The sequence below is a fragment of the Giraffa tippelskirchi genome, chromosome 11 (genome assembly GCF_054371585.1).
Source record: "Giraffa tippelskirchi isolate mGirTip1 chromosome 11, T2T-mGirTip1v1.2.pri, whole genome shotgun sequence".
Classification (NCBI taxonomy): domain Eukaryota; kingdom Metazoa; phylum Chordata; class Mammalia; order Artiodactyla; family Giraffidae; genus Giraffa; species Giraffa tippelskirchi.
In genome coordinates, this window is record NC_137285.1 from 97134858 (window position 1) to 97148870 (window position 14013).

The window sequence follows — 14013 nt, forward strand, 5'->3', positions numbered from 1 at the left end:
AGGCAAGGCATCACATAAAGAATGCAGAGTTTGATATCAGACGGTACTGGTGCAAATTCTAGCTGTGCCATTTAGTAGCTGTGTGATCTTGGGCTGATTATTTAACTTCACCGAGCCTAGGTTTCCAAATCTATTAAACAGAGATTAATCTGCTTGTCAGGAACATTGTAAGAATTAGTGATAATGTTAGACACGGGGAGGTCGTAGGTAAGATTATGGGCTCTGGAGCCAGGCTACCTGGATTTGAACCCTGGCTCTGCACTTGACTAGCTGCATGACCTTGGACATGTTACTTAATCTCTCTGTTCTCAGTTTCCTTATCGGTTAAAAGGGAGTGATGGAAGTTCATATCTCACAGTGGTTATTATGTAATATTTGCAAACTTCTGAGAACAGTGCTTGGTACATAGTTAGTGCTAGTTAAATGTTTGTTAAATAAGTTGTTAATTAAAATTCCTGGCACCATGTAAACAGTAAAAGATATTTGTATTCAATGTATAATTGATTCCTTGTGAAAACATATCTTAAAAATTGATAGCCATATAACCCCCCACCATGTCTTTTTAATTACCAAGACTTAAAGTCTAATCAATACAAATCTCAGAGGTACAAGGAAAGTTTATCATTTATATTCTAAATTGTTTCTGCTTGATGCAAATTAATATATTTTTCTAAGAGGGACCTTCAGTGTAATTAGTTGTGTGTAATAAACCTAATAAATCTAACCTGGTCTCTTGTCTTTAGCCCAAGAAGAATGCTTCCTTTCTGAACTGACCTGTAATCTATAAGTAGCCCATCATCTCGTGATTGCTTCTAGCAATCTTCCTGCTTACTGGAAGAACTGGAGATCAGATTTCTATATATATAATTCTAGTTTTCTTCCCTGGAACCAAAAAAGGGTGGGATAGGCTGAAACAGGTTTTGTTAGTAAAATATTTATTAAAAGTCTTCCATTTGTCATCCTCCTGCCACTAGTATTATGTAAAATGTGCAGAGAGCTTTGCATCAGCAAACAGAGTGGAGACCTTGTCTTTATCCTTCAAGCCTGCTTAGCCCTGGCCACGCATTAAGCCTGGAACCTGGAAGATGGCTCAAAGGGTTCTGTTTCCTTTTGTCTTATTTTTCCCCTCTTCATCTCCTTCCTGCTCCCCACTCCATTTTGGGCTGAGGAAGAGCGTTTAATTCACTTCTTAGCTCACTAAACTCTCTCATTGGACAAATAGATGTCTTACCACAGTCAGCAGGCTCACATCTCATCTCAGCTGTGATGATTGTCCTTGTGTCCTCCTGTCAGGTAGGGAGGAGGTGACTGATGTTTGGAAGTAAACTGTGCAGCTGGCCTTCTCTTGCTGGTGGGCAACAAAATACGCATTGACGTCAGCAATGGCTGATTGGTATTCAGTTTGTGCAGTGGGTCAGCTCTGGCTCCACACTCGACTACCTTTCATTTGTCAGCTTTCATTTCCTCATAATTGTCTTCTTCTCTCCTATTATAATAACTACAAAAGACATGTAACTCTTCAGCAAGACTGGATATCTGAATTCTACTGGCAGTTTTAGAAACAAGGATAAATTTAACACTAAAGCCATCTGCTTCTCCGTAGGAGGATTTTTTAAATTATAAATTAGACATTATAACACACTATTGGAGATTAAAAGTTGCCTGGGTTGTGTTGATTCCTGGAAATCATTTACTTTTTTCTTAGCTTGAAGACTGGTTTTCAATGTTTTGTTGCTTTTTTTTCTTTTTTAAAAAATGACTTGAAATAGTTTACCTAAGAACTTCTATTTAGTCTTTGTCATGTAAATATTAAATCCTGAAAGTATTTAGTAATTCTATTTCACAACAATAAACAGTGACAAGCTGTTCAACATCTTCTGTATCTTTTTCGCTATCTCTGTTTTATTCTTTATGTCCTGACTACTGGAAGAGTGGTCAGGAAACCAGCATGAGCATCACTTTGGAGCCTGTTAGGACTGCTTATACTCCCCTACCCCAGGCCTACTGAATCAGAACCTAATTTCGGCGGTTCCCCAGGTGATTTGTATGCATGCTAATATTCGATCTGTTTCACTCTGATAGTATTCGCTAATGTGCTTTGTTCCCATCAGACAGTAATCATCAAGATCAACTTATTTACTCTTTGTTCAGTTCAGTCGCTCAGTCGTGTGTGGCTCTTCGTGACCCCATAGACTGCAGCACGCCAGGCTTCCCTGTCCATCACCAACTCCTGGAGCTTATTCAAACTCATGTCCATTGAGTCGGTGATGCCATCCAACCATCTCATCCTCTGTCATCCCCTTCTCCCACCTTCAATCATTCCCAGCGTCAGGGTCTTTTCAAATGAGTCAGTTCTTTGCATCAGGTAGCCAAAGTTTTGGAGTTTCAGCTTCAGCATCAGTCTTTCCAATGAATATTCAGGACTGATTTCCTTTAGGATGGACAGGTTGGATCTCCTTGCAGTCCAAGGGACTCTCAAGAGTCTTCTCCAACACCACTTCAAAAGCATCAATTCTTCAGCACTCAGCTTTGTAGTCCAACTCTCACATCCATACATGACTACTGGAAAAACCAAAGCTTTGACTAGACAGACCTTTGGTGGCAAAGTAACATCTCTGCTTTTTAATATGCTGCCTAGGTTGGTCATAACCTTTCTTCCAAGGAGCAAGCGTCTTTGAATTTCATGGCTACAGTGATTTTGGAGCCCAAAAAAATAAAGTCTGTCACTGTTTCCACTGTTTCCTCATCTATTTGCCATGAAATGATGGGACCAGATGCCAGGTTGCTTACTCTTTGTAAGGCCTTGTTATTCCTAAAACGTTAGCCTTTTGCTAATGGTGTTTGGGCACTGATACTTCATGTAACTTAGTGATAACAGTAATAATAGTTGGTTTTTCTTATCAGGAAAGATTTGGGTCAATCAATCACTTTAAAAATAAAAAGCAGAAAACAATAATAGCCGTTCTAATACTGTTTTCAAATATATCCATGGTCTGTTAGTGGTTAGTTAGATAGTAAATAATTAGAGGACTCAGCTTGTGAGGTCAAGTTGATTTCCGAGAGAACTAGTCAGCAGTAATTAATCTGCTCTGTAGTTAGAAACTCTACCCCAAATGCTTTCTTTATTGACATTTTATGTAATTGAAAATCAAATGAGAAAATATGGATAGGAAATCCCAAAGCTAACGTCAAAGTAAAACCTTGGAGTATATACCTTGGAGTATAAGATGCCATAAATCATCTTCACATGAAAAGGACAAGATTTGTCTATTTTAACATGTCATGCATTCTTAAATATGGATTTCTAAAATGAATGTAGGTATATATTTGAGATTTGTTTTGTAAACATCCTAATTATTCCCATTCACTTATTAAGGATGCTTTTAACAAAGCATTCAATATTGTAGAGACGAGAAAGCCCTCACTTGTCAAGTTCTGCTTGCAGAGGGTTAAATTAGAAAATCTCCCATCTCTGTACAATGTAAAGGATTTTTCACAGGTTTAATAATAGCCTTACCTCCATTTTTAAGTTGTATTAAACTTCTCTGAAGAGTGACGGTGATACAGTTAAAAACAAAAAAAACAAAAAAACCCACCTGGCTTGGAGTTCAAAGGACCTGTATTTAAATACTGGTTAAGCCACTTGCAGCTGTAACTCAACCACTTTCAGCTTCAGTTTCCCACTTTGTAAGGTAAGGACATTCACACCTCACAGGACTGTCATGATGATTAAGTGAGATAATATATACAAAAATACCAAGTGTGTAATGCCTAGTACAAAGTAGGCAAGATGTAAATGATCTTTGGATTTGATTATAACTCATATGCCATGTTCAAAGACTAGTTGTCATTTTGTTTCAAAAATTTATGCTTTTGTATCTTAAAATTTTGAAGCTAAGAGTTCTTTGAGAAAGATTTGTCTTCTCCCTGCTATGCTCAAGAAATGTTGAAAATCTTGATTGATCTGACAGATTCAAAGTATGTCATGAGTGAGAGTCCAAGCAATTACTCCCACACAAATAACAGATTACCTCGAGGAAAAGAACTTTATACCTCCAAAATTTTGTTGAGTTGTTTAGTCAATCAAGTATGAATAAAGATAATATCAGTGCTAGTCTGAACCCTGAATTGGAGTAAGAAGTATCAATATGAACTCATAGGTTAATATTCCTTCTTAATACATATACATATAGAAAGGAATAAACATACATATAGAAAGGAATAAACATAAATATAGGTTGTGGGTGTGTGGGTGTGTACACTGATAAGCATTCATACGTGTATTTCTGCTGTTTGATGACAGCCCAGCTGCAGTGAGTACATCAAGGTCTTAGTCTTAGTTCTTAAATACCATTCCTCTGTAATAGAAATCAGGACTCCTTGGAAAAGTGGTTGATTCCTGGGATGGGGCAGGTAAGTACAAGATGAACCTGGAACATCTTCTGGTACCAAAAGATAAGGAAATACTTAAAATAAAAAGAAATTTTAAAAAGATGGGGGCATGTTGAAAGGATACAGTAGCCAACCTGAATTATCTCCTAGTGGCCAAAGCTGGAACTATTTAAGCATCAGAAGGTGTCTCAGATGGTAAAGAATCTGCCTGCAATGCAAGAGACCCAGGTTCAATCCCTGGGTTGGGAAGATCCCCTGGAGAAGGGAATGGCTACCCACTCCAGTATTCTTGCCTGGAGAATTGCATGGACAGAGGAGCCTTGCAGGCTACAGTCCATGAGGTCGCAAAGAGTTGGACATGACTGAGCTGTTAAACTTTCAGTTTCTTCTTTCAGTATTGAATTATAACCCAAAGAATAAAATAAATACTTATGATGAATATAATATGACAGTGTTGTAAAAAATAAAGAAATGATCTATCAATAAATAAATAAGAGGGGAAGAAGGGACAACTCTTGAAGAGTTGTAATTAATACTGTAGAAAGAATACATGAAACAGAAGCTGCCCATATACCACAGCAGCGATCATTGCTACAGTCAAGATCGGCCAGTGAGCGCTAAATTAACAGGTGAAAGTGTAAGGAGAAAAAGATATATATAGTGCCAATGTATCTTCTCTAAAATATTTATTAATTTCAAAGGGAAAAATAATTTTATAATGGGGTAACCCAGCAGATACCACCTTAATCAAGAGATAAAGATTAACCCCACCTGTAATTAAGCCGTAATACCTGCACCCTCTGATATGAGGCCCTGAGAAGAATACATCACCTCTGTGATGTTCTTCTCCAAATGTAATTATCTTAATCTAATCGTGAGAAGACATCCGGCAAACCCATACTGAGAGGCAGTCTACAAAATATGTGACCTGCCCTGGTCACAGTCAGGAAAGACAAGGAAAGTCTGAGGGACTGTTGCAAATTAGAGAAGGCCAAGCCTGGTGGACTCCAGTCCACGAGCAGAGTCAGATGCGACTCAGCGACTAAACAGCAACAAAGAAGCCATGACAGCTGAGCGCAGTGTGGAATCCCGCATTGAGAAGGGACATTGATGAAAACACTGGAGAGATCTTAATGAAGTCCCTGTTTTAACTGACAGTGTTGAATCAGTCTTATCCTTGGTTTTGATTATTTATAGTTATATGAAATGTTAATACTAGAGGAGGGAGTTGCATGAAGGACAGAGGGAGTTCGTCTTAGTTTATTGTGGCCACTCTTCAGTAAATCTAAATTTACTTCAGAATTAAAAGTTAAATAATATCAAAACGAATCCATCATAACATGGCATACATTCTATGACAGAGAAACAAGAATCAAAAAAAGTGTCTGAGGAAATAGCAGCCATCATTTGAGGTATTCACTTGCAGATCGGAGCATTAGAGAAGACATTAAACTAGGCATTCAACTAAAAGATTTCGTTTCCAGCAGGACAGGTTGGGTCTGGGTCTAGCATAGAGAGGAATGCCCACATGACTGTTCATAATGCTTTTCAAAAGTCAGGTAATAATGTGGGGTCTTTGATTTTTCGCTATTGTTGGGAGACTATCTTCTTTGTTTGCAGAATGGTTGACACATGTATGCACTCAGATGTTTGATGAAGGAAGGAATTTGATGTGCTGAAACATTAACCCATTCCATATGAATAAATAACGATCAAAAATCCTACGTAGCTCTACTGTTTTCATATTTCATCCCTCTTGCTCACCCCTTGTTTCACTATATGCCTTTAAGCAGAAAGCTGTAGACTGTGAACAAAGAAAGTTGTCCAGATTCCAGTAAGAAATAAAAAGACTTTTAAGTGTCTTCCCATTGCCACTTCTTAAACCTGATAATTGTTAACTTGTTCAAAAAATAGCTACATGTCACTGGGCCAGAGAAGGACATAAAAGTGGTTAACAGTGAATGCTCTGTAGTCAGATTTGGTTTCTCTTGCAAGTCTGCAGCTTAGTATAATTTCTAGCAAGGTCCTTAACATCCTACCCTCACTTCCTCCTAGAATAAGGATACCTCATGGGGTTATTAAGAAGAAATCATCTTAGGAAAGCTTAGATCAGCTTCTGGCACTTTTAAAAGAGATGATGACAACATATTCATTCAGCAAACCTTCACTGAACAGCTGCTGTCAGTGTGCTGAGTCTGGGGGTACAGTCCCCCTTCTGCAGTCTCAAGGAGTTTAGTCTGATAGGGAAGACAGATAAGTAAAACAGAAAGAATTGCTATTCTTCCCTCGTATTGAGTAGCTTACTCAATGGCTACTGTTTATTGAGCACCTGCTGTGTTTCGGTAGCATACCTAAAGCATTATATATTATCTACTTATAAGTGTACATATCTACATATACTCATTATATATTGCTCATAGTCACTTTGTGAAGCGTAGACATTGTCCCTATTTTGCAAATGAGGAAACCAGGACTCAGAAATCAAGTAATTTGCCCAAGATCACACAGCTAAGCGGAAAACCCAAGATTTGCCTGACGCCAAACCCTTCCTTAACCCATAGATCACATGATTACAAATAAAATATTTAATGCTTTGACAAGGTTATAGACAACCACTACCTAAATGCTATTATAATAATTCTAATGAACCTGATAGTGTTGCAGTGCTTCTTTGAATGTCCCTACAGGCTCAAGTTCCTGTTTTCTTCAGCACCTACAGGAAACAGAGGTAACACCTGTGGAGTAGCCCTCTTCTTCTGAGGTAGCAGGCGGCTGTCTTCGTCCCAGACAGGTATAGCCGAGGTTGAGTCTAGGCCACCATAGGCACCATGGTGCTTTCCTAGTTTTTCTGTTTTCCTGCCAGTGAAGCGTCCAGTGAAGGTGCTGAGAGGGGTGGAGTCCAAGCCGACAGGCCTCTGTCCCTCTTTGAGTTTGCTCTACGTGAGTCAGGGCGGGATGGAGGGAAAGGGTTGCAGATTGAAGGGGTTGAGAATGGCTCTTTGAGACATTAAAATGTTACAGTGCTATTTGGAGAGTATCCTCAACTTACATGTGCTGAAATTCATCCTGTGATTATGGTTTAAAGGACAGCAATTATTGGACCTATTTCAGGATCTCCAAACACACATCCCAGAGCTTCTTGTGCTTCTCCATGTGACTGAAATTAACATCTTCCTCTTTAGATATTATTTGACCATCTTGTCCTCAGCTGGTTTGAGTATAGTTTTTTAGCAAATGAGAAACACCTGTCAATATGAACACGTGGATTGTGATGGGGTATGAATTGTTATAGAGGTGGGGTTGAGAAGACCTCTCTGACAGTCAGCTTGGAAAGCCAAGTGTAGGACTGAACTGCAGTCACTTCATGGAGGGAGGCATTCTCGTTGCCTTGTGTTTCTGGATGCCAAGGATGGACCACACCGCTGTTCCTCCAGGTTTAGACACACCGTCCCTTTCCCCATGCGCACCATCCTTTCTCTTCTGGACCCTTAAGCTTCTCCACAGCTCTTTTTGTTTCTAACATTTATTTGTTTCCTTATTTATTTGACTGTGCCAAGTCTCAGTTGTGGCATGTGGAATCTTCAATCTTCACTGTGGCACACGGAATCTTTCAGTTGCGTCATGCGGAATCCAGTTCTCTGACCAGGGATTGAACCCAGGCCCCCTGCATTGGGAGCCTGGAGTCTTAGCCATTGGACCACCAGGAAAGTCCCTCTCCACACCTTGCTTACCCTTCCGGTGTATTTTCTCAGGACCCATTTCTGTGAAGGGCAGTCATTGGTAATGATGGCTTCACTGAAGGAGAAGGAAGCTAACGCTTCACATCTGCTGTGCTCCAGGAATCAAGAATCTTACGTTCTTAATCTCATTTACTCCTCATAGCATCCTATCTAGGTAGGCAAATTATCCCCACACTTACAGGTACAGAAAGAAAGATTCAGGAAAGTTAAATAACTTTAATTACTAGACAGCTACTGAAGCCCGCACTCCCTAGAGCCTGTGCTCTGCAATAAGAGAAGCCACCGCAATGAGAAACCCACCCACCACAACTAGAGTAGACCCCTCTCACTGCAACTAGAGAAAGCCCAAGCACAGCATCAGAGATCCAGCACAGCCAAAAATAAAAACAAATAGAATAAAGAGAAGTGCGCCAGTCTCAAGGTGTGAGTAGAGTGTGAGTTCCTGTTAACTTACTGGATCTCCACAGCAACCTGTTGGCTACACGTGTCTCTGTGTTACAGCTGTAGAGCTTGAGGCTCAGGAAGACTGAGCCTGTGTCCCAGTCAGTCTGGTGCAAGAGACTTGCTCCAGCCCCCTGGGGGCACCTCTGAAAGCTCACCCTCCATGCAGTGCAGACACTAGCCAGACGAGAGCCAGTTCTTATCACTAAGGCGTGTCCTTCAGTTAGGAGTCTGTTGCAGCATAAAGACAGTGTGGCTGTAACTTACAAAATAACAGGAGTTTGTTCCTTTGCTGAGAACATGAGACTGTGTGAGGGCTTAGCAAAAGGGCACAAGCTTGCATTTACACCGGAGTGCTCACTGCATTTGTCTTCCGTGGTAACTTTCATGTGTATTGAAGGCCTCTAAGTACAGTGCTTCCAGAGTGCATGCTATATATCAAAGCTGCAGATTCAGTGTGACTGATATCATAAGGGGAAGGCCACTAACTGTTTAGAAGTATAATGCCACCACATTACATAAATGAGTAAATAAGTGATAATGATGATAAAGTGGCCTGCGGTCGAGCCGCAGAGCCATCACATGTTAATGAGCTATTCAGATGAGTATCTGTCTATTCAGGATGTGGGAGCCAGCACGTAAGAGAGTTGTTACTTAGGAAACACTGTCCTCAGTTGCCTTAAAAGGTTACCTTGCTACCTTGGGGTAATGGCTGTGAGAGCAGCCAGTCCCTTGGTTGTGTTTAGGTAAATATCTTAGAGTTTTACTCATTTGTTTCTTTCTTTAGAGACCATATAAGCTCAAGAGCTCTTAATCATGGAGTCACTGAAATTCTAAAATTATCAAGTTCAAGCTGGTTGTCCGTATCAGTGGAGTTTTTCTTTTCAGCCTTAAAAATATATGATTTAAAGTCTTTTTGCCAGCCTCTCACTCATTCTCTTTGAGAAGAAAACTTAATTCATTAACACGTTCATTCAAGAAATATTTATTGAATGCTTAATATTTGCCATTCATTGTGCTAAATGCTAAGGAAGCATCACAAGATACATGCCCACCCCATGCTCACAGAGTGAATTAGTAGTGGTGTTGTCGATACAGCGCATTATAAAGTTAGTATGAGAAATTCAGTATAGCTTGAGAGCATAGATGAAAGTAACGTTTATTTCCATCCCACTAGATTTCGGTTTTGGAAATTTCTTTAAAAGTGGTGAACTGCTGGCAACATGGTGTGGCAGCCCCCCTTATGCAGCCCCAGAAGTCTTTGAAGGGCAGCAGTATGAAGGACCACAGCTGGATATTTGGGTATTTCTTTGCTTTGCTGTGTTAAATGCATCTATAATGATAATACTGGGCACTCTGACCCATTTTGAAGCTCTTGGTACCTAACACATAGATAGTAGTTCATACTTTTCCTGTCCAGTGGCCTGTAATTACTCAGAGTAAAGATTCTAGGAAAGAATTTCTAGGGGAAGATGTTATCATCCATGTATCGGCAGTGATTTAAAGTTTAATAATCAAAATTATTAAGTTTAGTTCTTTTGGTATTTATTATAGGATGCTTTATTGCAGTAGTCAGCATTTTAGCTTTTTTTTTTTTCATTTCTGAGACAGTAGTAAATTCAAACAGAAATTTTCAGTCCATATAATTTAAAGAGCTTGAGGATATTTTAGGAAAACAAAGAGCATTCAAAGTTCTCAATAGAAAAATGACAGCTTTATTTTCTTCCACAGAGCATGGGAGTGGTTCTTTACGTCCTTGTCTGTGGAGCTCTACCTTTTGATGGACCAACTCTTCCAATTTTGAGGCAGAGAGTTTTAGAAGGAAGATTCCGGATTCCATATTTCATGTCAGAAGGTAACGAACGGCCTGTTTATCATAAAATTGTGCTTTACAGAATTTTTTCTCCAAATGAATGCCTAAAAAAGGCTTCTCTTTTTCTAAGAATTTGGGTGCCAAATAAAGTGATCGAGTCACTTTAAAAGTCATAGAAATAAGCAACCCCCTCCATGTAGGTGAGAGAAATTCCAGCCTTCCTACTTGTAACTGGAACAGAAAGTTTCCCAGATTAAGAACAGTAAATCTTCCCATTTGTCTGTAAATGTCCTAGGTGTTTATTTCAGCCTTTGAGAAGCACTTTGTAGATGCAGATTCACAACCATGTCACTCTAAGTATGAAATGAATTTTCCCATATTTTCTGGTGGGAGGTTACAAAATTAAGCTTTTTATTTAAACTTAAAACCAACTAGCAAAACAACTGAATTAAGATGAAGTGCTATAATCCCTTCAAGTCTTGTATTGAGGTGCTGCATAGGCAGCAGTTAAGTTTACTCAGTTTAGATTTTGGTTATCATCCTTAACTTACCAACTGGTAAGTAAGTAGTACTTACTTACCTTGTTCTCTATCCTAGTAACAGAAGTAACGTTCTAGTACTTACGAGAGTGGATTTTGGAGCCAGACCACCTGGTTTAATCCTGAATCCACCACTTAACTTGGCAGTCTGACCTTGGCAAGTTATGTATCTGTGCTGCAGTTTCCTCACTCTATAAAATGGAAATAACAAGAGTTCCTAACAGGGGTGTTGAGGGAGTAATTAAATTGATCTGTGTAGAGCTCTTAGCATGGTGCCTGGCACTTAGCTCATGATGAAAGGTTAGCTTATGCAGGGTAGTAAAGAGGGTGATATCAGCTCAGAGGATAAGCAAGTGCCCAGAACTGCAACAGTGCAGTTTATTTAGTGTCATCAGAAGTAACTGCTGTTTCACCTACATTTTTCTCAGTTCCACTGATATGGAGAATAGCAACAGCCCCTTGGAAGGCTCTTGCCTCACACAACCTTAGTGTATCAGCCTCAGAAGTGACCGGAAGGATCCGTTACTATTTGCTTGTTCTAGAAAGAAGACTTTTTTTTCTCTCTCTCTTTAGTGGAAATCTAAGTCTGTGTCTAGATATTTTCAATTGAGAAATTCAGTAGAAAGGTTCGTTTAGTACAGATTTGAATAGACCTATACCCTCCTGTTTCTTTTAAGTATTCATTCACAGAGATGGTTAATTTCACGTGTCAGCATTCATCCTGTGAACTTGACGAATACAAACAGGCTTCAGGTTTTATTTACTCATTTGACCTGATTACCAGTGGGCACTGTGGAGGATATGAAGATTATCACCACTGTACAGTCACGAGTCAGGAAAATACCCCGAAGTGCAAGGCGAATCACATGACTGCTGTAACACTGTGTTTTCTGTAGATTGTGAGCACCTTATTCGAAGGATGTTGGTCCTGGACCCGGCCAAACGGCTGACCATAGCGCAAATCAAGGAGCATAAGTGGATGCTCGTGGAAGTTCCCGTTCAGAGGCCTGTTCTCTATCCACAAGGGCAAGAAAACGAGCCATCCATTGGGGAGTTTAATGAGCAGGTTCTGCGATTAATGCATGGCCTTGGAATAGATCAACAGAAAACCATTGAGGTAAAGGGATCAGAGATTTGACTAAAGATATTTCAAGACTCTGTTGTATCAATACTTAGTCACTTAAAATTTCATTCTTATACTTGTCATCCTGGTCTTCTGGCCAAACCAGCACCTCGGCATGCAGTTCAGTGTTCCCTGGAGATTTCATCGCACTCTATTTTTGTTTGCTTTTAATCAATATATAAATTCTTGCCTTTGCCCCATCTGCCAAAAAATTCAAAAGGAAGTGTTATGTATGTTTGAAGAAAGACAGTGATGGAAACTTAACAAATAAAAAGTAGAAAGTTTCTTCTCAGATGAAACATAAACTCTTATATAGGTAATAAGCTAGTTTATATGGAAAGTAAGTGTGCAGATACAGAACAAGGCGGAGAGCTGAACGTGAAGGAAAAAGGGAAGGCATCAGGTTTAGGAAAACCAGTGGGATTTAGTTGTGAACTGAAGAAACTCAGAAGGCAACAACAGGTGGATTCCTGATGTGGAGGTTTTATGGGTCATAGATCTGAGAAGGTCATGAACTTGGGAAATTCCTCATCAGCTTTATTTCTGTGCTTTAACAGTTGGCATATTCATAGGATATACATATTTTTAATACCTCCACAGCAGTCAAAAACAGTATTTTTAAGAATGAAGCATAACAAGAATATAAAATCCGGCCCCGGTGAAGACAGAGTACTGTAGCCTGTGCTGCCTTTCCTTCGCTGTAGCCATAAGTGAAACCACACTGCTCTGCTTTTGCTCATCACGTGCTCAGCAAGGCTTTTTTGTCCTTGCCCGTGACGGCAGCTGTGAGCGCAGTTCCCTTGGCCTGTGATGTTTGCTGCTGGTGCTCTGCACCCGAGCTGCACTGCACAGCACCTATGCAGCCTGTCACGTGGAATTAGAAGCCAAAGGAGCTGCTGTTTTTCTTTTCCATTAGCATCGTTGGAGAGCTAGCCAGCCAGGGATGTGAAAAATTGGGAAACAACTTTATTTTCAAGGTTTCAAGAGGGTGGGACTGCAAAAACAAGAGGAAAAAATTACCTAAGAATGGAGACACAGCGTCTCTCAACCTAGTGTCCAAATGTCATTCCCCAGCCCAAAATAATCACCAGAAATTCCCCCAAAGACTTTAATCATCGACTTCAGGGTTGGCAATGGTTTGGGCTTGTGTCGAGGCTGTGGAATTAGAGCTTGTGGGCTCAGGTTGCTAACCAACCTTACAGCCTAGTTACAGCCATGAGAGTGGGACCACAGTGACAGTGTTGGGGAACGTCTGCATGAGACAATGATGGCATTTTCTCTGAATGCAGAAAAAAGGATGGATCCAATTAATATAAAAGGACCAGTCAAGTCATTCAGAGGTATCACCCTTCATACAATTAATGAAATTATCTGTTCTATTCTGAATTCTGGAATACCTTTCATTTTGAGGCATACTTTGCTTGTTATTCTTTTTTTTTTTTTAAGAACATATGATATCTTCCCTCCCTTTTTTATTTATTTATTTACTTATTTTAACCAGTCTCCTTGCATTTTTTAATTAATTAATTTTTTTATTTGAAGGATAATTGCTTTACAGAATTTTGTTGTTTTCTGTCAGACCTCAACATGAATCAGCCATAGATATACATATATCCCCTTATGTTTTTAATTTTATTGAAGAATAGTTGATTTATATAGTGTTGTGTTTTTCCCTACTTTTTTAGAAAGGTATAAATCACTGAATTGGTTTTTGTGGTTCTCTGCCTTTGGTACTTGTTTTCTCTTGCAGGCTTTGCAGAACAAGAGCTATAACCACTTTGCTGCCATTTATTACTTGTTGGTGGAGCGCCTGAAATCACACAGGAGCAGTTTTCCTGTGGAGCAGAGACTTGATGCCCGCCAGCGTCGGCCTAGCACCATCGCGGAACAAACAGTTGCCAAGGTAACGCCCTATTAGCCAATAGTCATATCAGTGCCTATGCTGGTTCAGACGTTTGACACGTT

General features: G+C 39.8%; 1 protein-coding gene across 27 annotated transcripts in view; it reads left to right on the forward strand.

The window, feature by feature from the left end:
* SIK2 (salt inducible kinase 2) overlaps window positions 1-14013 on the forward strand; it is a 141377-nt gene that overhangs the window by 88921 nt on the left and 38443 nt on the right. For all 27 annotated transcript variants that reach the window (XR_014069199.1, XR_014069202.1, XR_014069200.1 and 24 more), the window contains exons 5-8: window positions 9751-9875; window positions 10305-10428; window positions 11822-12042; window positions 13799-13951. Coding sequence is in view for 15 of the 27 variants with exons in the window: in XM_081543323.1 (XP_081399449.1) it covers window positions 9751-9875; window positions 10305-10428; window positions 11822-12042; window positions 13799-13951 (623 nt within the window). In the remaining 12 variants the exon portion in view is untranslated. The remainder of the gene's footprint in view (window positions 1-9750; window positions 9876-10304; window positions 10429-11821; window positions 12043-13798; window positions 13952-14013) is intronic.